We start from the raw sequence: 25450 nt of genomic DNA, 5'->3' as shown, positions 1-25450 counted from the left end.
TTGTCATGGCCTATAAAGTCTTTTTTTGTACATTGGAATCTAATATCATCTAAAGAGCTTTATTTGGTCTATTTTGTTATGATCTACTCTAGTGTATTTTCTATTATCACCTATTGTGATGTATTAAGATTTTTTCAAGTTATGATGTGCACTCGGATTATTTTGTATTCTCAAGTCATGTTGTACCCATGGTGTGTTTGATGAGTAAATCAAGGATAGTATACTTCGCTATTATAGTGTTTGGGAATGTAAGTTATAAGAATATTGTGCTAAGCTATTATGATATGTGGTATGATGAATAAATCATACAATCACTTCAGAAGTTCACAATTGAACTTCAAACAACATAGCACATAGTTTGATTCCATAAATTTTGAATTGAACTACAAACAATACCGAGCACTTAAATCCAAATTTCTTAATTGAACTTTAGATAATATAGTTCACAGGATCTCAATTGAACTTTAGATAACATAACTCATAAGTTTTTAACTGAACTACAACAAAATAATAAAATATTAGAAATTTCTTAAAATATTACAAATATGTCATTTTTGAATCACTTCAAATAGAGTGATACAAAAACTAATATCATAATAATTCTCAACCAAAGAGCCTTGTAGATCTTTCCAATCTTCTTTTCCATTTACTCCAATTTAAGCTCAACTGTGTACAGTTGGTATTTGAGATCTTGAGATGAAAGTTGATATTATCACACCATGGAAAAAAGTCACACTTGTCATCCTGAAAATTCAAGAAAGGTTTTGCAAGTTGATATTATACATTTCTTCCCAGGCAATAATAGAACCATCTATTTTTAAACTTTTGCATCATAGATGTTGTTACTTTGCAATTCCCCCTACCACAAGGGCAATTGAACATATAATTCATATCATTCTAATTGGGTACAGTTGATGATCTCATGCTTGAGCTCACTGTAGTCAAACAAATCTATAAGAAATTTAATAAACCAATATTTAACTTCAGAAGATGAAACATTAACTTCTCGTTATTTTAATCTCTTTAAGCTCTAAAACCACAAAATGGCATTGATTTGTCTTTAAACCCTAAAATCCCAAAATGACATTCAACCAATTTTGATTAAAGAAACTAACCTATGTAGAATTGTTGCCTATGTCTTGCAACTTAGGAGGGATAATGTAGGTTTGGAGAAGCTCTTGTCAATTGTGCAACTTCGGCTGGCAACCTCCTTCAACCTTCGACTACTTGGTGTTTAGGTGATATAGGCTTTAAGAAGCTCTGATTACAAGCTGCATCCTTTCGACTACAAGCTCTTTTAACTCCGATAGCTTGGAGTTTGGGAAGATCTAAGATCTCCACGGCTTGGAGTTTGGAGGCTTTGAGGTCGGCTTGGCATTTAGGCAATCTCTATGTTTTGAGAAAATGCTTACAGATGTTATGTCATAAATAAAATTAGAGATGAGTGCAAGGATAATTTAGAAATATTATAAATTACACAATGAATTATAACATAATATTCCCTTTCTAGTATCGTTCTGCTTAGTTATGGTTAGGTTAAGTTAAATGAACGGAGTGCGAATCAAGCAAAATGTAGGATGTGATTTATAAAAATTCATAATAATAAATACTCATAAGGTAGAATATAAATAATAATAAAAATAAAATATAAGATATTTTTTATCTGCTATTATCAGATTTAGTATGGGCCAACACATTAGATCTAGATTAAGCTAACCTCAAGTTACCATCAGTCAGGTTTGGACCTGGATCTAAAGCATTTTTATCAAATGAAACTTCTTACTGTTGTCCATTCTTCAGATTACTAGATCACTGAACATGTTCAAAATAAACAAGTTAGACTACAGTTGAGTTCTATCTGGAAACTAGTAGTCGCCTCACGACTAGCAAGCCAGTTAGTATTATAGTCGAGATGACTATATCCCTCACAACAAATTATGATTTATTTAGGGGCCAAAAAAGTTAAATAAAAAATAGCCAAATATTTAAATATTCCATTTTATACCTAACGTTAATCCTACGTACAAATATGATCTTATTTCTCTCTTCTTTATATCCGGTTCTGAATTTCCAGTGACCCTCTAATTACGGATTTAAACATATCTCTTCTCTCGTTTGAGTATTAAAGGATAACTGTTCAATAAGATATTATATTCAAAATAGATTCAAATCAATCTTTATTTTATTTAAAACGATAAAAGACTACTTTAGATCTCTCTTCAATCATTATAAATTTCTTTTATTAATATATCGATTCAAAATCAATAGAGTTTAATTTAAGAGCTAATACATTTTACAAACCTATACTTATACTTAAAATCACTTTATTCCATAAACTTCAAAAAGTCTCAAATTAGTCTTATATTTCATGACTAAAGTATGATTGACTATTTATCATTTAACGATATTTATCTCAACAATTTGTATGTCTTGTCTAACAAATATGATATGAGTATTTTAATCATTTTAATATCGTTCGGTTAAATTTAACAAACAAACTAACAGTCTCACTTTAATTATAAATACAAAAACTAATGTGAAATTATTTGAAATTCAGAAAAATAAAATAATATTAGGCATAAGTATAAGATAGTAAAATATATTTAACCTTAATTTAAATATGTTCATCTCTCTCAATATTCAAAATAACATTCAAAATAACAACGTTTCTTTACATCATTCTCTCAAACCAATTTAGTACGTAATTAGTACAAAATCTCCTCTATGCCTTTGGTTAGATTTTTATTCCATTCTAAACATCCACATAAAAAGGAGGATATAAAAGAAGAGCTTTATGAAGGGAACGAAAAGAGAAGGAAAAACCAGTATCACCTAATCTCCAAATCTGGGCTCCATATCTTTCATAATATTTTCAACAAATATTTGTAGACTTACAATGCATGGCAAATATCACATCATACTGTCACTGAAGCTGTAACTCATCCTCAGATACTTACCAAGAACAGTAATATAATCTCCTATTGACTTGTGATGTATAAAAAAGAAAAACATGAACAAGAAACTATACCCAACCAGGAGTTAGTAAAGCCTATCCAGTGATTTTGGTGTCTTTCTTCATCATTCACAAGTCGGCATCACTTTTATGAACCTGAATATCACAGAGATCAGAAGAATTCACAGTTAATGCTTGAAGAATGTTCGCACAAGCATAATACAACAAACAATGAAGAATAAAATGTCGAAGATTCAAGATTTGACTTCAGTTATGTAGCAGTGTGGTCAACAAAGAGAAACTTATATAACCTAATAATGAGATTGCTTACCAAAGTTTTGATGTTTCTTTGAGAAGTCATATATGGCTTTCACAATGCCGCCATACTTCATGGATTTCAGTGGTCCCATATGCCTGAAGAGCAAATAAACCGTCAGGCTAGTAGCTACCAAATTATACAGCTGAGTGGTGACAAATAAAAAGAAAAAGATTCTAGATGCATAAAACCACGTGAACTTATTCTATTTAAATGAAACGGAACATACTGTGTAACCTTGAAAAAAAAATTTGAGGCAAGCATGTGCGCACAGTGCCGCATTCATCCCCAACCAACATGTCTTCGTTTCGATTTTATTCGAAATCTCTGACGAGATTTTGGATCAAGCCGTTGCTTAATCCCTAAATCTTTGTATAAATCCCTTCCTCTCTCTCTCTCTCTCTCTCTCTCTCTCTCTCTCTCTCTCCCTCCCTCTTTCTCCTCTCTCGCAGCCGATCAAATTCTCTTTTCCTCTCTATTTTTCCTTCTCTCCTCTTTCACGTCTTTGTTGGAAGGTAACTCTTGCTGCCGGTGAGCTGCCAGACCCCTCCAACCACTCCATTTCCTTCTCCGATTAGTAAGCTTGACCTCCTTGCGTTTAATTTCGTTTTTATCTAGTTTAGATAAGAAGGCTATATTAGATTTTTCTATTTGATCCTTGTCTGGCCAAATTCTTTGGCCGATGATCATCGTTCGGCCTAGCTCTAACTTGGAAAGTTTTCTCCCGACGTTCCGTTGCCGGTACCTTCCAATGGCTGGCTCAACCTCCAATTGAGGCCACCCTAGGTGGACTTTTCCTGTCTGCCTCGTGTCTTGGCTTCGGCCGCCGCCGTTGTCGTCCATGCTTCCTTGTTGGCTAGTATACTCCCATTTCCACCTCTATATTACTGTGGGGTTTTCATGCCGCATTCACCTAGCCTTTGGTTGGATTGGCATCTCCATTAATGGAGTTTTTCTTTTTTTTCTTCATGACTCCATTAGGTAAGATGGGAAGAAGGTAAAGGACATGGGGCTTAGACTGGGCCAAACCCCAAGCGAGCTCGGGTTGGGCCATATCCAATTAGCTGATTTTAGTTTTTAATTCCCCTAGTTATTTAATTAAAGTTGAGTTTATTGAATTGAGTCATATAAATTTAAATTTTAGAAAATGGTAATTCATTTGTTTAGAATATTAGAGGTCATTGAACTGTATAAATTGTGAATAATATTTTATTAAAATTAATTTTATTTATACTAACAATTGGGTTTAGTATTCTTAATAATTAGTTTGACTAGATAAATAATTGAACCTATTCAAGCCTATGATAAAAGTTCTGTGATATAAGTAATTAAATAGTTCTACGTTAGATTCTTTTACTTATGATATAATTATATTTATCATATGAGATCCATGTCTATATGAGGAGAATATTCGTGATGTAAAGAGAAGCAAATAACTAGGAGCGATTTCAAGCAAGTAACTCCTCTATAATCTAAGGATAGTATAAACATAATATGATGATGCTAGCATTTTAATACTATAATAATATTATGACATTCATGTTTATGTTTTATTTATTAGCAATTATGCATTATCATTTCATGAGGACTAAATACATACTTTGCACATTGTATGCATCATAGCTTAGATGATCATGTCATGGACATTGCACCACGTACACGTATCACAAAGTAGTTAAATTTCAGTACTCTTGTACCCACTTAGATTGTTAGTCTTTAGAGGGCAATCAAGTAAACTGTATGTGTTGTGTTTATAGCTCTAGTGGTACCCGATAATGAAGAGTTAGGATAGTTTTCTGAGATAGGAGCTCGTAATTTCTCACACGGGGTATGGTGATAAGTGTGAGGATAAGTTTATGACTAAGATTCTTAGCTTGAGGCCATAGATAACCGATCGAATACAGCGTCGTCTAACATTACTACTAGATGTTTATTCCTTCTCGTTAATTGAGGCTCTAGGAGAGCTTATGATTTGCTATTATATATCATAACATAAAGGTTTCGGGAGAGCATGTGATATTATTAATTGTCATGAATTTGAGAGTATAGAAAAGTATGTTGCTATGATTATGATCTTGTTTAATCAATGAACCCTCATTATCAAATTGATGAGTTTAATAATACATTGTCACTTAAGTATGATTTATATTATTACATTTTGTATTATACTGTTCTTATATTATAAAGGCGTGTAATTACTGGACTTTATGTACACCATTTCTTTAGTAAAATATTTATCAAATTAATAGATACAATCAAGGTCATAGAGAAGCAGGCAAGAATTAGCTAGATTATTATATTGCCCCTACATAGATATTTATCTTTTGTCTAATATGTTATGAACATGTATTTTTAGAGACTTGTGGCCTATGATAAATTTAGATTCGTGTTGGATTAATTTTAATAAATTTTGGCCTATTATTTTGAATACCTTGTTGGAATGTTTGACTACTGAAAGACTTTCACAAATCCAATAAACAGGATCAGTTGAATCATGGAGATATAATACTAGAGATATTAAAATAATATAAAAACTAACCTAAATCAATAGTCATTGCCATTGATACCAGAAAGAAGAAGGAAGATGAAGGAGATGGTTGAGAAATTCTACGAGATGGGTTTTCACACCTTTCAGTTTCATACGTAATGGGAATAGAAACTGAATCGATATTTTATTAAAACCTCCCTCAGGGATCACAACCCAATAAGCTTTATCGTCACAAGCCCATTAATTGTGACATGGGCTTTTCTACACATTTAGAATCATATCAACTTAATTATATTTCTAAAGCCCAAAGTGGGCTTAACATTAATGGCAGACCCATATACATTTTATTAAACATATGAGCTCACTAATCAAATTATTAACAATCTCCCACTTGGGCTACATATGTCACTGGATAATGCACACGGTAAAAATAACTGTATTGAGCTCAAAAATGTCATTCAACTATAGAAATATCCTTTAAACAAATCTGATCCATTAACTGAACAAGTATAGGACTAAAGTGGTCATTGCTACTATATCTGTAACAAGTCGAAATCAATAATCACAGTACTAATGCAATTAATGACATAGATCAAATATGGATGTGTAGCATAAAAATTACATAAAAAATGATCTCTACATGCCAATTTCAACTGATCCTCTTTATGATCCAAAAGGTCTAACGATCATATTTACAAGCACCATATACTTAAACAACAATAGTAAATCATGATTTTCAGTCATAGTTGTCAAGATGAACATATAGATTATTCTTGAACCTTAGAACGTACAATAAACAAAAAATATCTTAATGTTCGATATGTGTCAAATAATCCAAATATAAAAGCAATACAAGCTCCCACTAATTTAGAATATCGTCCAAAAAGATAACTCCCATATGACCCACATGCTCATGAAACACTTTGGGTGGCAAACCCTTCGTGAATGGGTTAGCTATCATAAAGTTTGGGCTGATATGCTCAATTGACACCTGAAGACTCCAAACCCTTTCTTTCACAGCTAAGAACTTGATGTCAATATACTTAGACTTTAATGAGCTACAATTGTTCTTAGAATATAACTCAGCAGCTTTATTATCACAATTGATCCTCAATGGTTTCTCAATACCATCAACAATTCGTAGCCATATTCCATGGTTGGATACTTCATAGCAAGCTATAAATTCTGCTTCCATAGTAGAAGTGGCTATAAGTGTTTGTTTGATACTTTTCCAAGAAATAACTCCTCCTGCTAGCATAAAAACATAGCCTGAAGTAGATCTTCTACTATCCAAGCACCCCGCAAAGTCAGAGTCCAAATAACCAACAATCTCTAAATGATCAAATCTCCTATATGTGAGCATAAAATCTTTCGTTCTTCGCAAATACCGCATAACCCGTTTTGCTACTTTCCAGTAATCCAATCCAGGGTTACTCAGATATCTATCCAACATCCCTACTATGTACGCTATATTCGGACGCGTACATACTTGAGCATACATGAGACTCCCTATAACAGAAGCGTAAGGGAATTTTTCCATTTCCTTTATCTCAAGTTCAATTTTAGGGCATTGTTGTAAACTAAATTTATCACCCTTTTCAACTGGTGTATCCCTAGATGCGCAGTTTTGCATGCCATACCTACTAAACACTTTTTGAATATAGGCATTTTGCGATAACCCAAGTATACACCTTGAACAATCACGATGGATTTGTTTACCCAGTACAAAAAATGCATCACCAAGATCCTTCATATCAAAGTGACCAAATAGAAATTTCTTGGTGTCATGCAATAAAGCTTTATCACTGCTTGCTAGTAGTATGTCATCCACATAAAGCGCTAAGATAATAAACGTTCTCCCACTAAACTTGAGATACATACATTGATCAACAGTGTTCTCCTGAAAACCAAAAGAAGTAATCACTTGATCAAATTTCTGGTACCACTGATGGGATGCCTACTTTAAACCATAAATGGACTTCTTTAGTTTACATACTAGGTGCTTTGAATCCTTAGATTCAAAGTTCTCTGGTTGCACTATATAAATTGTCTCGTTAATGTCTCTATTGAGAAACGCAATCTTTACGTCCATTTAATATAGCTCTAAGTCATAATAAGCCACAAGTGCCATGATTACTCCAAAAGAATCTTTCGTTGAAACAGGTGAGAAAGTTTCTTTGTAATCAATGCCTTCCTTTTGGGTGAAGCCTTTGGCAACAAAACGTGATTTGTACCTTTCGATATTGCCTTTTGAATCCCGTTTGGTTTTAAAAACTTATTTGCAACCAATTGGCTTCGTACCTTTAGGCAATTCTACAAGGTCCCAAATGCCATTGTCTTCCATAGATTTCATCTCTTTTTTCATGGCTTCAATCCACTTTTCAGAGTTAGCACATAGTTTGGCTTGATTGAAAGATGTAGGATCATCTTCCAATCCTGTATCAAACTTATGTTCTTGGAGATGGACAACATAATCATCAAAAATTGTTGATCTCCTTTCTCTAGTAGATCTCCTGAAAAGCACTACTATTTGAGGTGGTTGAGATGCTTCTGCTATCACTGAAGGTGATTCCTCAACCTGAGTGGATGTTTCCTCCAACTGGGTTGAAGGTAGCACAATAGTGTCTAAGTTCACTACATTATCCGGATTTGCTATAATGACAGTGTCAGGAATGGTCACCCGATCACCTTCTATAGCAATAATAGTGTCTATAATAGAAAAGTTGATACTTTCCTTAAATACTATATTCCTTATTTTAGTGCTCCCACTATCCTCAATAAATTTGGCATTACACGTTTCGAAAAATGACCTGTTTGAGGGGTCATAGAACTTGAAACTTCTTGATCTTTCATAATAACCCACAAAATGGCAGCTGGTAGTTCTTGAGTCCAATTTTCTTTCATTCGGCTTATAAGGCCTAGCCTCAGCTGGACATCCCCAAACATGTAAATGCCTAATACTAGGCCTTTTGCATGTCCATAACTCATAAGGGGTTTTTGTCACTGCTTTACTGGGTACTCTATTTAGTAAGTAAAGTGCAATCTTTATTAGCTCACCCCATAATAACTCTGGCAAAGAAGAATGACTCATATGCTTCTTACCATGTCCTTCAAGGTTCGATTTCATCGCTCAGCTACACCATTTTGATTTGGTTTTCCTGGCATGGTATATTGAGGACCGATACCACATTCGGCAAGGTATTGTGCAAAAGGCCCAGGACGTTGTTCTCTTGATCTATCATATCTGCCATAGTATTCACCACCACAGTCAGATTTCACGGCTTTAATCTTCTTGCCTAGTTGATTCTCAACTTCGGGTTTGAAGAGCTTAAATATGTTGAGGGATTGTGACTTCTCATAGATTAGGTACAAGTAACCATAGTGTGAATAATCGTCTATGAACGTAATAAAGTATGCTTGACTATTCCATGAAGCTTTAGGAAATGGCCAACATATATCTGTATGTATTAATTGTAAGACGTCATTGCACATATTTGCACCTTTATTTTGTTTATCAGTTGTGTTCCCTTTAATACACTCTATGCAAACATTAAAGTCTAACATATCAAGAGATTCAAGAATTCCTTGTGATATCAACCTTTTTAGGCGTTGTTTTGATATATGCCCTAAGCGCCTATGCCACAACATAGAAGAATTCTCATTTGTCAATTTTTACTTTATACGTATGTTACTTGTATGCATAATTTTATTGTCATTAGAAGTCAAGATGTTTAACATGTAAAGCTTATCAATCAAGGAACCTGTACCAATCAGAACTGAATTTTGAAAAATATTAAATTTTTCATTTCCAAATGAACAAGTGTAACCGAATTTGTCCAAACATGAAATAGAAACCAAATTTGTCGAAAAGACGGTACAACAAAAGTATTTTCTAAATCCAGAAATACATTAGGTCCTAAACAAAGCCTAAAAACACATATAGCTTCTACTTCAGCCCTTTCGCCATTTCCTGTAAAGATGTATCTTTCACCATCAATTGGCTGTCGGCTCCAAAGACAACCCTGCATAGTAACACTTATGTGAGTGGTAGCACTAGTATCCAACCACCAAGTGTCATTAGGCACAATTGTTAAATTAACTTTTGAACTGACAAAGTTGAGAAGCATACCTTTCTTTACATGCCATTTGGCATACTTGGGGCAATCTTTCTTCATATGGCCCGCTTTCTTGCAGAAGAAACAATTGAATTCTTGATTCTGTTTCTTTTGCTCTTTATGGCCTGAAGTCTCAGTTTCTATATTTTTCTAACTTTTATCTTTATTGTTTGTCCTCTTTCTTTTCTTGCTCGAGTCCTCTGAGGTGAATCCCAAATGAGCACTCTCAGATGTCTCATGCTTTAGTCTCTCTTCCTCTTGCACACACTGAGCTATAAGCTCATTCAAAGTCCACTTTTCCTTTTGTGTGTTATAACTGATTTTGAACTGACTGAACTGTGTAGGAAGAGATATCAAGATTAAATGCACGAGTATGTCATCAGACACCTCTAACTTTAGTGCCTTAAGTCTTGTCACGAGATTGGACATCTCCATAATGTACTCGAGAATACTTCCCTTTCCTCAATACTGCATTGAGACAAGCTTAGTCAAAATAGTGCTTGTCTCGACCTTTTCATTAGCAATGAATCGATCTGCTATCTGTTTGAGGAAAGATTTGGCATTTTCCTCTCCAGGAATTGAGCCTCTGATGGATTCCGGAATGGATAGCTTTATGATCATAAGACTCATGTGATTTGATCTCTCCCATTTCTCAAATGCAATTTTCTACTTAGCAGTACTTTCGCTGTTCAGATCTATAAGGCGATCATGTCTCAATGCATAGTCAAGATCCATGCAGCCTAACACGATCATAACGTGTTCTTTCCGTTTCTTGAAATTTGTACCATTCAAGTATAGGGATGTTAACATTTGCAGATATTGAGTTTGCTACATAAAATAAAGAAAACTCACAATTATTAAACAATTAATTCCAAAAAAAGAAAAGAAAATACCTAGCACAACATTAATATCAAGTCTTTGGACAGTAATATTCATTGTAAATGGTATTCTTGTCATAGTGATCAAACATTGATAATAAATCATGTCAATTAATAACTTTATCTTTGGACAGATTTACTAATTACATGAAAACCTCATAATCGTCACATATTTATCACCACATCTATATATGCAATTCGGCCAAATATTAATTTTCCTTTGGGGCAACTAATATCCGCATGAATTTACATACACACATAACCAATTAATTATTCACAACAGACTAATCTACACAATAGCGGTCACTTTGGCAACATATTGTTTCAACTAATCCATTTTGAATTCTAGAATGATTGAGTTAATCCTTAAAATCCAAAAGAATTATGGACAAAAACTTTAATTTCAATAATTAAAAGAATTAACTTAAATAATCACTGCAAATTAAATTACATTCTCCGCCGCAGTAGAAGTCCAAGAGACGGACGATTGCAAATAACGCAACTGCCGAGCGACTTTTCTCACGGAGAGATCCCGTGATCCGTGCCGTGAGAAGAAAAAACTTGAAACATGAATTCACTAAAAAATGGATTCACATGACCCTACTGAATTTGAATCTCGATTAAAAAAAAATTCAGTAAAGTATTCATTGAAACATGAAAAGATTTATTTAATCTTTTACCAATTGCATACATCCATATAAAACAAAAAAACATCTCCTTTCGATGAACAAAGGAACAGATCTAATAAATTACTTTAGTCTTCCAAAATAAAAAAAAATAATAAAAAAATATTCATTTTCATATATCCTGAATCATAAACCGTAATTTCCAAAATTTCAGAAGAAGAAAATGATGGCAACCTTAATTCTCAAAAATTATATCAAACATAATTCAATACTGCTATGATACCAATTGAAAGACTTTCACAAATCCAATAAACATGATTAGTTGAATCATGTAGATATAATTCTAGAGATATTAAAATAATATAAAAACTAACCTGAATCGATAGTCATTGCCATTGATACCAGAAGGAAGAAGGAAGATGAAGGAGATGGTTGAGAAATTCTAAAGGATGGGTTTTCACACCTTTCAGTTTCATACGTAATGGGAATAGAAACTGAACCGATATTTTATTAAAACCTTCCTCAGGGATCACAACCCAATAAGTTTTATCGTCACAAGCCCATTAATTGTGACATGGGCTTCTACACATTTAGAACCATATCAACTTAATTATATTTCTAAAGCCCAAAATAAATTTAAACTTATAGATCACTTAAGTGGGCTTAACATTAATGGCAGACCCATATATATTTTATTAAATATATGAGCCCACTAATCAAATTATTAACAACTACCACTTGGGTTTTATCCACGTGAGGAGCATATGTGTTTGATGGTGAGTATTTCACTTAGCTTTTCTTTTCCTTTATTTACCAGATTGTAAATAGGTCTAATTTAACTCCTAGAGCAGGAAACTCTAGCATAAGTGTTTTATTTAGGAAGGATATCAAATATGTTTCGCAACAAGGGGCTACAACTTCAATATGAGAGAATAAACAACTAGATCAACAAGACTAGTTTCAAAAGAAACTGATTGTATTTCTAGCCAGAATGCAAAAGAGATTGCTTTCTAATAATAATAGATCTAGCAACATGTAATCCATCATCATAATATCAAATTATAAATAATGAATAAACCTATGAAGCTTGGTGGAGACATAAAGTAGTGACAAATTGCTTGGGAAATCTTCTCCTACTAGTGTGCATTCACCGTCACTACGAGAGGTAGGGGTTCATACTTCTATTTTTTATCCCTAGTACAATGCACTGTATGAGGTTACTCCTCAAACAAACATTTCAGGGATTTTTACATAATTACCACTTAAAAATTATCACTACATTCTTATAAAAATCGTATTGGCATTAAAACTGTTGAGATTTTTCAGAAACGCCATTCTATTAGATAATCTAACTATTGACAATTCAAACTAAACTAAGATTTGCAAAATATCATTTTACCCTTGTATAAATTGTTTGAAATAGTTCAAAAAACTATCTAATATTACCCGATACCATAGTACAAAAAAATATTTGTTCTTTTGATACACGAAAAAGAATTTGGTGACACATTTCACTCATACTTGAAGAAAAAGGGTACTCTGATAATTTACATGCATTGGTTAACTTTAACAGCCACTTGTTTAGAATATTCTTTGAATATTCCGTTAAAAATTAACCATAAATTCTGAAAGAGAAATTATTTGAATGGCAATTATGATATTTTAAACAATGCAGTGGCACATTATATTTCAACAAAAAGTCGGTGACAATTATGCAAAGAAAGAATTCCAACTTTTTATTGGCAACCTCTAACCTAATTTCTACCATCCGAGAACTTTAACTTCTTTATCTACTACTATAATGCTGCAATAATAAAAGATCTAAAATTCAAGCATATAGCAGTGTGTATTGTGACTGTGCTATGAAGTCAACAGATTCTCCCTTCCGTTGTAAATTTGTAATTGAGCAGAACTTGGATGTTGCTTGTCCACTAAACATTCAACCGCTGTCACTCTAAGGCTGGCTATACTTGAATATTTATCCCAGCTTATTCCTTTGGCTGGTCAAGGAACAACGATAAAAGGGAATAAATAGGGGAATAAAAAATGTTCACCATTTTGGCGGAACTACACATCCTAGGATAAAAGGATAAAATCACATTTTTTTTCTTTTTAAAGACTTACTTTTCCTATAGTCAGCTGTATCGTTTCAGCAGATCCCACTCGGGATAGACCGAAACTGAGAATTATGCCCTAGCCTACTCATCCCCTTTTTGAATCCCTCTCATATCTTCTTGGATTTGGACTATTCATCTTTCTCCAACTTATCTCTATCCTGATCAAGGTTTCGACAGCGATTACTTGCTGCGAAGCATCGTTAGACCCAATTGAGACCACTATCGAACTCTTCGGTATGTAATCTATCATCCCTACAAGTTAATTTCATTTTTGGTAAGTAGTTTTATGTTTTGCTTCTCTCTTGCATCTTACCTTTACCTACGAAATTTGTTGGTTGGTTACTTCTATTAAACCTCGTGTCGACCCGAATACCTTCACCTCTTCATCATCGTTGCGTTCATATCCCTCACCGACTCCCTAGATTCCTTATTTAATTTTCACCATGTGAGTCCTTTCTTTGTTTTTTAGTCTTATTTTCGGCTATCATCAAAGTCGATCCCGCACCACCTCAGGCTAGGTACTCTTCCGTCTTTCTCTTCTTTCTTTTTGTCTAGGTATTGGGCCCGTCTTCGCGAAGTCTCCGGTGACAATGAGTGTCAGTGATTTGTACTCCTTCCCTCCCATTTTGCTATCTCCTTTGCTAGAGTAAGTAGTAAATCCTTTTCTCCTCTACTATGGATGGGCCCTTAGACCCACCTCTCTTTAATTGCTCAAAACAAATGGGTTGCAGGCCCATCCCTTAACTAATGGCATGGACTTTCGAGGTATTTTTGTTTTAGCTGTTTTCATAACCAAAATTAAATCTAATTCTTATAATTTTATTAATCAACGAAATTAACATTAGATGTTATGTTCCAATTCGTGTACTACCTCTGGTGTAATCATATTTTTGTACAATATTAAAAGATTAGTTCTTTTACACTAGCTATATTAATATAATTTGTTTGAATCCTTATTAATTATTTAAGCCGATTAAAGGGCTAGGTGTAATGAGTTGCCATTAAATTAAACTTAACTGTTATAATTGTTATTAGGATAAAAGATGCACTAAATAATTATATAGCATAGTATCCTTACTATCAAGGTTCCCAGTATCGGGATCGGGATCGGTATCGGCCGTCCATAAAAACAATACGTATCGGCCGTATTGGCCGTTCGTATCGGATCGGACTATTTTTTAATTATATAAAATTCTAAATATTATTTAAAAATGTAGAAAAATTTAGAAAAAATGACAAAAAATAAGAAAACAAAAATTACTCACATATGAAGTCTAAAAACTTAAAAAAATGTATTAACTTACTCAAAATTTAAAACTTTGTTGAATACCGAGCTGGTTCTCGTAAATTTCTATAGTCTTCATCATCATAATCACCATAAGTTTGTAAATATTGATGTCTGGGACCTAATGCTCCAAAAAGTGATTCCATCATACTAGTCATATTGTATGGATCTTGTTGTGTGACTTGCGTTTGAGAAGGATAATAATCAGCATTTGGATCTTGTGCCTGAGAATACTGAGGATACTGAGGATAATAACTAGCATATGGATCTTGTGATGGCTCCAAACAATAAATACTCGATGTACCATAATCATAGGAACCAAAATGCATCTCATGACGACGTCGCTGATATGTATATATATCCTCAGTTTCTCTGTCTTCACTCCTTATGCCTCCTTGACTTTCCTCAACAAATGTAGATGGAACGATCTCACCACCATATATATCATCAAGACTATGACTAGTACTAGTAGGTATACTATCTCTGCCCTCATCGTGGTCTCTCCCAATACCTCATCTAACCATGGGTTATCTCTGTCATCTAATAACCTGTCCTCTATTTCTCTGATCCATGGAGTCAAGGGGTCTTCTTCATCAAAAACATGATTTAAATCAATCAATTGTTCATTTTCTGCCTTTCTTCTTAAATTTCTCTCCCTCAATCTCATATTATAATGACAAAAAACTAACTTCTCCAATCTTTCCATTGTCAATCGGTTGCGTGTTTTTGTATGGATTAAGGAAAAAGTAGTCCAATTTTTTTCACACTATGATGAAGACACAGTTTGACTTAAAATCTTCTTTGCTACTGGCGTCAAATTTGGTGCCTCCTCCCATCCATAAATAGACTACCATTCAGCTGGAGTGTTATGAGATATAGGCTGCAAAGAAACTTTAGCAAGATCTTGAATTGCCCACTCTTAATCTATATCTCTCCATCCGAAATCGAAATATATTATTAGCTTATTGATTATATTGAAAGTTAAAACTTGAAACAAATAATAATAAAATTATTTAATTGAATCATAACTCACTTCTTTAACGCACAGGATTTGTTTATGAATATCGGGCTCAAGCTTGCTGATTACCTTTCTAACCCCCAACAAGACTTCAATATCATTATTGACATTTTTAGAGAATTGAAATCTTGGATTAAGAAAATACCCTGTAGAAATTTAAAATTTGTAAATTGTAAACATTCAAATTTTTAAATATTCATAAATAAAAGTAAATTAAAACTTAAAACTTAAAAGCATGCTTACCAGCAGCGTGTATATCTCTATGTAGTTGTTTGTTCCATCTAGAATCAATCATCTTCCACCACTTCCTATAACTTTGGCCCACATTTTTTTTATTGAATCATTAGCTATGTCCATTGCCTCATATAAGAAACCCATCTCAGACTTGTCATCACTGTCTACAAGTCTTAATACTTTGATAAGAGGCTCAAATACTGCGGTGGCAATTGTAATATTATCCCAAAATGTATTTCCAAGAGCCATATTTTTCAAAGTTTCACCTAAAGATTTATCTTTAGGTTTCATATTCTTAATTTTCATAAACCACTCCTGTGATGTAAACATCCGCATAATATCATCCTTGTAGCGCATGATGCTCTCCAAGGCTAAAAAGTGAGTGGCAAATCTAGTGACGCCGGGTCTGATGATCTCCCTACCACCAGTCATCTGCCTAAGTAAATTAAGAACCCAACCATGGTTATATATAAAATTTGTTAGCCTTTGACCTTCACATATGACCATGTCAATTTCAGGCTCTTTTGCAATATCCTCTAACATCAGATCAATACAATGTGCAGCACATAGCGTCCAATATAAATGAGGTCTTTTAATCATCAGTAAATTTCCAGCAGCTTTATAATTTGCCCCATTATCAGTAACCACTTGGACTACTCTTTTTTCACCGATTTCTTGTACCACCTCATTCATCAACTGACAAATATAATCTGCATTTTTGAAATGAGCAGTAACATCCACAGACTTCAAAAATATTGTCCCAATGCTAGAGTATACTAAGAAATTAATTATATTTCTTCTGTTTTGTGTACTCCACCCATCACACATCAATGTACAACCAAATTCATCCCAATACCGTTTAAATGTCTCAATATAAGTATGAAGTTCATCTACCTCTGAGTCAAGATATTTAGTAGCAATATCATTTGAACTAGGAGGGGGAACACCAGGCCCTACTGATTGTATAGTATCCACCATAGTGTGATAGTAAGGGCTATCAGCTACATTGAAAGGAATATAGTTGTAGAAGAAAAATTTAGCAATAGCTCTACCAATGTGTTTCTTTGCATTTTTAATTCCTTTGAGAGCTGTCTTGATTGAAGTCTGTGTACGACCCCTTTTTTTTTGAAGATATGTATCCATTGGTCCAATATTTTCAGACTCTGCTGTAACACCAGGAGTCCTATGGGTAGAACTGCTGCCCCCATATTCTCTCTCTCCTCGTATATTAACTGATCTAGATCTCTGAAAGTTACCACCAGTGCTTCTTCTCATCTCTTCCTCTTCTCTATGCATATTTCTGCTCTCTTTCATTGCCCTCCTCATCTGTCTGTCCTCCTCATCCTCCTCACTTTGCTCACTGCTATCATCATCAATGTGTACAGGATTATGCATCAATTCTTCACGAATCATTGACTCTCTTTGTTGTGCGGTTGTTTATCCTTCTTTTTTGCCAATTAAATGAGCCAACATCTCGTTTTCTAACTTCCAAAGACACTTGAGTGCAAGCTGCTACATTTCCTTGTCTTCCGGCTAAATGTTCTTTCAAACTACCGACACCACCACTCATTTCCTTTCCACACCGCTTTGCATTTAACGCATCTTTTATCTTGCCCAATAGTGCTGCAATGTTGCCACCCAATGTCGGTATCATATGACTTCTCTTTTGGAGCCATTGATATTTTAGCTCTGCAACTAAAAAACATAAATAAAAATTAAAATAAAATATAGTCTCTACTCTCTCTCATAGCAGACAGCCAAAGCAAGATGCTTGCCGCCGCAAAGAAGCAACAATGCCGCTTGTGAGTCAGTAGCGGCACACCGCCGCACAATGGAAAAAAAAAAAACTGAAAAAAAAACTTACCGAAGGTCGCCGGAGATCGAAGTCGTCGGATAACGTCGCCGGAGGTCGAGATCACCGGAGAGATGGAGATCTACTCACTATTCAGTCACCGGTGAGAAAGAGAGTAAGAGATCCGTGAGAAAGAGAGAAAGAAAGAAAAGAGAGAGAGGAAAGAGAGGAAAAGAGAGAAAGAGAGAGAGAAAAGGGAGAGAGGCAGGTGGGTTGGGGGGGGGTGGGGACATCAATTATTGATGTCCCCCGGGTCGGATCCGACCCGTTCCCACCCGTTTCGGTCGGGATCGGCCGAAACGGATCGGGTTTCGGCTGGGATCGGGATCGGCTAGGGCCGAAACTGGGAACCTTGCTTACTATCATTATTACTAAGGCTAGCTGATTATTTTGTACCTCATTTTAATCACTACTTTAGCTCATTAAAATTTATTATGCCTTAACTTTGTGTTAATTATATTAGTCTACAACTGTATTCCTTTATAAAACTTAAAATATTAGTTTGGTATTTCAAATCATAACATTATTAAATTCTATATTAAATAGTTTATGTCACTTGGATTGTTACATTCATCCCTTTCCTCCTTATGTAGTGATTTAGTAACTTTCCTTTAGGAATTAAGGACTACAATTTTTAGACCTAGAAACCTTATACCAACCCTAGTAATCTGACATAGCAACTCTATTAACAATTTGTTATTGATGTCTAATTTAATTGCATAATTTAGAATTAGAAGTTACTCGTAGACGATTATATTCATTGTATTAATAGATCTGCCTACCATATAGGAGATCCTACAAAAGGAGCAGACAACTAAGGGGCAATTTCAAGTGTACCGTGACCGTAGAATATTATGACATTCATATTCATGCTTTTATTATCAATATATATCATTTATCAATGCATGATGATTGAATTCATCATTTATACATTATATGCACTTTAACTATATTGATTATGCCATGTATGATGTTAGACATTGCACCACGTGCACATATCCCCAAGTAGTTATATCTCATCTCGACAGTATCCTTTTACTCCTTCAGATAATGTTAGTGGCAGAGTGTATAGATAGTATTTATATTTATATATATATATATACACATTGGTCTACGCTTGAGACCATTAGTCCTAGGAAGATAATCAGATAAACTGTATGTGAGGTTTGAGCAGGCATGACTACTATCGAGTATGGAGGTTAGACACTTGATAATCTTAAAAATAATGATTATGAGGTGGAATTTATGGTTTTAACGGTACTCGATAACATCCCACGTAGAGTATGATCACTGTGGAGATAAGCTTATGACTGAGGTCCTTTGTCTGATGGCTATAGATAACTAGTCATATGTAGCATTGCTAGGCATGTACGGATAACAATACTATTAGATGTCTATCCCTCCTCGTGGATTGATGCTTTGGGAGAGCATATGATGTTATTATGTGTTATGATCTTAAAGCTTTAAGAGAGTACAGAGGATGTGACTATTTTGAGGCTCTAAGAGAGTATATTGCTATCTTGTATGATCTTACTTTTATTAAATGATGAACCATCACTATTATATGGTTAAGAAATTCTCTACGTATTCGTGATAGGGTAAGATACGATAAGGATAAAGAATTGTGATGATAAAAGGATATGGTCTCTTCTTCACCTATTAATAGAGAGTCAATATCCTATCAACAGTAATCGCATTCGACAAAATAGGTGAGATGGAGGAAGGGAGGAAGCTCAGTAATCCTTAGTGCATGGAGATCCAAGACATGGCGACAATCACTTTCACCTATAATTTAGTCTGAATTGATATCTTATCTATCATGTTGGCACGTAAGTCTCCGATTCTAATAAAGTATTTAAATATAACACATACGACCCATATTTACCAAAAAAACCTCAATTATTATTACATTACATATAGAAGCACCATTAGTTCCCTAATTGAGACAGAAAAAAAAATTAACATCAAATGAACGGAAACCAAGTAAACGGCAACTCAGGAAAATACAATAACTCAAGGTTTCAACCATACCTAAGTGCAACCATTGTATGGAATATTCATTGTGGCTCACAGATTTCTGCTACCTAAAGCACCAGGTAATATACCCTAGGCTCCAGAGCTACAGAGAACACCAGCTATGGTTCCACAAGACCATGAATCTGATTATTTTATACAATGCTTGATCATCATGCAGTATTACTCCAATGCCTGCTACTGAGCAGATCTTTTCGATAATCTCCTCTATCATTTCTATTTTCTGCCTTGAATCATCTATTTCCTCAACATTCGTAACATTAAAAACCAGAACAAATTTGTTGTCTTTCTGACATTGAAGAAGCTGTTAATCTACTATATGAGTAAGTTTCTTAATAGCTTGCCGAATATATATATGTGCCAGATTCAAATCAAACAGGTCTTAAAGTAGTCATGGACTCACTGCCTAGAAATTAAAGGGGATGTAACAATCATCTGTCACTGGTCAAGAAATAAGAAGACTATTTTCATGTACCGATTCAGCTCCTATTTAAAAAATATATCCATGAGAATGGCAATCTGTGTTAGATATTTTACAAGGCTATCATTATTTTATGTGAATTGACCTATTATCCAGCAATGTTCTAAAAGCACTAATATTCATGTTCTACAATTTAAGTGTCATTAAAGATTTCATACTACTTGTCTTCACCTCTTACGAGATATTAATCTCTAAAATTTAATAAGGGTCAACTTTGCTTTCATATGGTCATGACACCTGTTTTACTCAAAAAAAAAAAATAATAAATAAATATTACGGCATCTGCATGTATAATATCTCTTCGTATAATATAATAGTAAGTACATACTTAAATAGCCTTCTTGTCCACTGCATTATAGACTTGTTTTAAGGACTTCAATATTATGTATGACAAGTGCAACAGATATTAAATGGAAAAATAAATGGAGAAAATTATCGTGATTCTTTAGAAGAAATTAGGCAAGTAGAAAAGCATTTGAAATGTTTAACAATGAGAAATGAAACTTACACAATCTCTGTATATCGCAATCTCCATGGTGGAAAACCTAAATGACATCTGGCAGGCCCATATACAAGGAGGAGGTCTGGCTCTGGTCCAAAATAACCTAGAAATATGGAATGTGTTCAAGCACTTCAGTGAACATAGCATCCTATATGTCAAATAACATGTATACAGAAATATGAGAATTACAATAGGTTAGAAATTACCAGCATAACCAGAAAAAGAATACACACCTACAGATTTTAAAGCCTTCTCCATGTTGTCTTCCGTAAATATTGATTCTGTGTTACTGCTTGCTTCTGAGTCAACCTTCAAATACTTGGAGCACAGAAAGCTAGCTGCTTTAGCAATTCCGTCTTTACCATCAGAAAAAGAAAGTAACTCTATCGCCATTCCTTCATGATGATGAAGAGAAGTCACTGAGCTTACATCAGCATCCTATAGAGACAAACACAAATACCAAACATAGCTTCATGGGGATGAACTATGAAGGGAAGTGTATAAAATGAAGAATAAAATTTGAATACAGTTTATTATGATACGCCAATACTCATAGACGAAAATAGAAAATCCCAGTATGAAACTCACAAAGCATGTTCCTATACTTGGATTTGTCAGGCTCTTTAGACCAATTTCAATTGATTTCTTCATCACACCTAGATGTTAAAGTATAAGTGAGAAACAAACATGTAAAAGATCCTGCTAAAATAATCCTTTTTCCTCTGTAGAATCAAAAATAGTTACGGACACCCATATTTCTTCAGATTTAGCTAAATTTTTTTGCATATTTCTGTCCATCATTTTAATTGAAGGAATGATATAGCAAATGGTAAATTACAGAGTCTAACAACCAACACGGAAACTTACAAACTTGCCAATGAGAAAGAATTGGCTACTATTATTCTTACCTTCCATGTCATAAAGGGTGACATGCTTTACGCCAATAGCTGATAACCAGCACAAAAGCTGCTTGATCTTTGTAGTATGCTTAGCTTCTTCATTATTTACTACAACAGCCAAATGCTGCAACATATTCAACCGGATATTACGATACTTCCTGAGCAACCCGCTTGAAATGATGTGGTATTGTAGCTGTTGAATCATATACAACAAAATATGCACCAAGCTGACCGGTATATGGAGTAAATACCAAAGCAGGCCCAGTATAGGCTTCAAAACCATGGAAGATTGGAACCTCTGCACATTCAAAATGGAAACACACCAACTCTCAAATTTTTCTCAAAAGAAAAAACACTCAAAAAAGAAACAAAAAACAGAAAAGAAAATTGACCATGTCATCTTATAACCCCTTGTCTAACTCTGTTAGCCAAAGGATTTCACAGTTAGATAAAGAAACCTACATACAACAACAGCAGATATAAGCAGAAGTTATTCAATCATCAGACAGATGTTGGGAGTTGGGAGTTTTCTGATTCATGTAGTCTAACCCTACTCAGTAGTTATCCATCTGAATAACAGTGCCACTCAAAAGTAAGAAGCTACAAAGATAAGCTCGAGGAAATTGTGCCACTGTGAAGTCTTAAGTCAAGAGTCAAACAAAGTTGCATATCCAACAACTTTTAAGCGGTAGCATATCTGAGTAATTTGTCAAAAGATATGCTAGTCCATATTCCCCAAGGTGCCGATGTAATCAATGAAGCAACCAAAAATTCCTTTAGAATTCAAAAGAAGAGACTGATCAACAGAAACTTCACAAGTGATAAGGAGGGAGTATGCTCTTTACAGCAGTGATAGTTCAGCAGAAAGAGAACAGAACATAATGCCCTTCATAGCAATTTAAAGAAAGTTGCAGGAGAAGAAAATCAATATTTCAAATTTGAAAAAGGTTGAAAACTCAATATTCAAATTGGGTTTACCTCGGTTATAGGGTCAGACTACTCACAGCCGAAAGCAATCTGTTTACTAAAATTGAAACTGAAACCAACAAATATTGATTTTAAAGTATTGAACCAAGGTTTGAAAAATTGGGACCGGGATCGAGATCAGCCTTCTAAGAAAACGATATGTATTAGCCGAATCGGTCGTATCGGTTGCTCTGTTTGGATTGGACTTTTTTTAATTACATAAAATTCTAAATATTATTTAAAAATATAAGAAAATTTATAAAATTTTAAAAAATATTACAAAAAAATAAGAAAATAATAATTATTCACATATGAACCCTAAAAATTAAACAAAAGTACTTACTCAAAAGTCAAAACTTCAATTAATACCAAACTGGCTCTCATAAATCTCCCTGGTCGTCGTCATCATAATCACTATAAGTTTGTAAATAATGATATCCAAAATCTAGTGCTCTAAGGAGTGATTGCATCATATCATTCATATCAAATAAATCTTATTGTCTCTAAGGAGGATAATAATTAATGTGGATCGCATGTCTCAGAATACTGAGGATGATGCTAAGGATATTGACTTGGATCTAGATCTCTCCGTTAGAAGGAGTGAGAGAATGAGAAGAAAAGGAGAAAGGAGTAAAAGAGAGAGTGTGTGAGAAGAAAAAAGTAAAGAGAGAGAAAGAGAGTTCTGGCTTGGGAACATTAATAATTGATGTCTTCAGGTTGGATTCGGATCATATTGGATCTGGCCCAGTCTAATCAAAACTGGGCAATCTTGGCCGATCCGACACTTTGAACCACGAAGGAATCTGCAGCAGCAAAGTAGGGACACATAAATAGTAATTGAATTGTTAAATAGGACTAAAGAAAGATATATGGCTGCTTTGGAGAAGAGAGGAGATGATGTGCTAGGCCAGAAGAAAAGAGAGGAAAATGAGCGACAGCAAAAAGGGGAGGAAGCATTTCTGTAGGGGTCATTACTTCCATTGTGAATGCACTTCTTCTTTAGTGATGCTGTAGACTTTCTTTATAGTAGTTAGAGCAGCATATCAATCAAATAGCTCTCTTTTAGATAAATAAAAATACTGGTATGTCAATCAACTGTATAATGATATATTTATTCAACCTAGAACTCTTTAAGAAAAGCAAGTAGCTCAAGTGAACAAGGACAACTTTTTGAGATAAGAGATAGTAGTTTAGATTAATTATTATATATTTTTGGGAAATGAGGACATCCTACAGTGTGTATGTGGTAATTGTGCACACATAGGAGGACTCTAAGCAGCATAAACCTCTCATCTTCTGAGTGCTACATCATAATTGTTTTTGGACCTTGAAAAGTTATATGATTAAACAGCTCCGAACAAATTAATGAAGGTGACTTGGCATGACTTCCAAAGGGATGTCAGAACAAGCATACATGAGATTCAACTTATATTCTCCAAAAGGCAGTAGTTAGCAAAGCATTGAAAAATAGGATGCAAATTCCTGGCTTAAAGAGCATGTTGCATCAGACACTCAGCACTACAAGCGAACATTTTAATTACATTAGCTTGTATGCAGTTGCTTTTTGTATAATTACAAGGTCTTTTTTCCAGCCAGTCGTATGACCAAAAGTTTGATTGCTCTAACCCAACATGTAAAGACATAATTATGGAGCCTAAATAAGCACACAGCACCTCCAGAGTCCAGTTTGTCTAGTACATTGCACAAAATTGTCTATCTTTAAAACAAAAGGAACCTGTATGCGAACTTTAAACAACATAAGATTTCCATTTCCCAATAGTCATCGAGCTTAAATCACTGATTTAAAACTCTTGGCCACATCCATAAGATATTCTGAACAATCTAAAACGGTACCTCCAGGATTCCATAATGACTGAAATCCCCACTCGAAAACTGACTATCTAAGCCCCAAACTTCATTTTACAAATGGATTTATCTTAACATTATACAAGCAACCAAAACCAGTCGAAGAACTTGAAGAAAGCAACTTACATGTAGTAGTCTATCAAAACCATCGACTGAATTGATATACCTGCACAAATAAATATGACCAACCATTGAATCAGATCAAAGTCAGATTTTTTTCTCTCTTTCCTTCCTTTAAAAATCGTGGGACTTATAGTCCGGATAGAATCTAGAAAGAACAAGAGGAGAAGATCGTCTTACTTCGTTTTTGCCGACTGAGTCGCCATGAGACCAAGGAACTCGGCTTGCCAAACATTTTTCAGCGGCCTATAAAGAAAATACCGTACGTCTATGGAGGACTTTGGGTCGTGCGGGTGAGCCCCCCCATCAGCCGTATATAGCCCACGTGCGCACGTGATTATTGCTTGTAATTTACACTAAATGCGGTCAGTCAAATTTAATAAATTCAAAGATTGAATTTAAAGATATTTATTAGATATAATTTTCTACACCGTTGGATAAACTTTTGAATACATTTCAAATAATACCGATCAATTTTAAAAAATAAATATATATTTTTATCATGTCTTATCTGAAATTTGATATGTATTATTTTATACATATTATTAAAAAAACTTATTTAATCCTTTATAATTTTATTCTAATTAGTATCTTTATGGGATCTATCATTTATTCAAATATAATAAAAGAATTATAATTTTTAGTTTGGATGAAATTATAAAGAGATATAAGGATATAAATGAAACTATATAAGTAGTAA

General features: G+C 34.1%; 2 protein-coding genes across 2 annotated transcripts; both read right to left on the bottom strand.

Moving 5' to 3' along the window:
- Positions 1–398: 398 nt before the first annotated feature.
- On the bottom strand, positions 399–25021 carry LOC140787085 (uncharacterized). The gene is made up of 10 exons (XM_073135838.1): positions 24931–25021; positions 24757–24796; positions 22031–22096; positions 21808–21922; positions 21488–21555; positions 21133–21337; positions 20906–21002; positions 3285–3367; positions 3029–3109; positions 399–744 (listed from the first exon to the last, which is right to left on the bottom strand). The coding sequence occupies exons 1-9, from the start codon at positions 24954–24956 to the stop codon at positions 3102–3104; spliced, it is 708 nt and encodes a 235-aa protein (XP_072991939.1). The 5' UTR covers positions 24957–25021; the 3' UTR covers positions 399–744; positions 3029–3101.
- Positions 15745–17455, bottom strand: LOC140787084 (uncharacterized). The gene is made up of 2 exons (XM_073135837.1): positions 16040–17455; positions 15745–15942 (listed from the first exon to the last, which is right to left on the bottom strand). The coding sequence occupies exon 1, from the start codon at positions 17441–17443 to the stop codon at positions 16088–16090; it is 1356 nt and encodes a 451-aa protein (XP_072991938.1). The 5' UTR covers positions 17444–17455; the 3' UTR covers positions 15745–15942; positions 16040–16087.
- Positions 25022–25450: the final 429 nt, after the last annotated feature.

Source organism: Typha latifolia, chromosome 4, assembly GCF_019914945.1.
Source record: "Typha latifolia isolate L0001 chromosome 4, TyphaL0001v2, whole genome shotgun sequence".
Lineage (NCBI taxonomy): Eukaryota > Viridiplantae > Streptophyta > Magnoliopsida > Poales > Typhaceae > Typha > Typha latifolia.
Note: the sequence above shows the minus strand (reverse complement) of the source record. Positions and strands in the feature narration are given on the sequence as shown.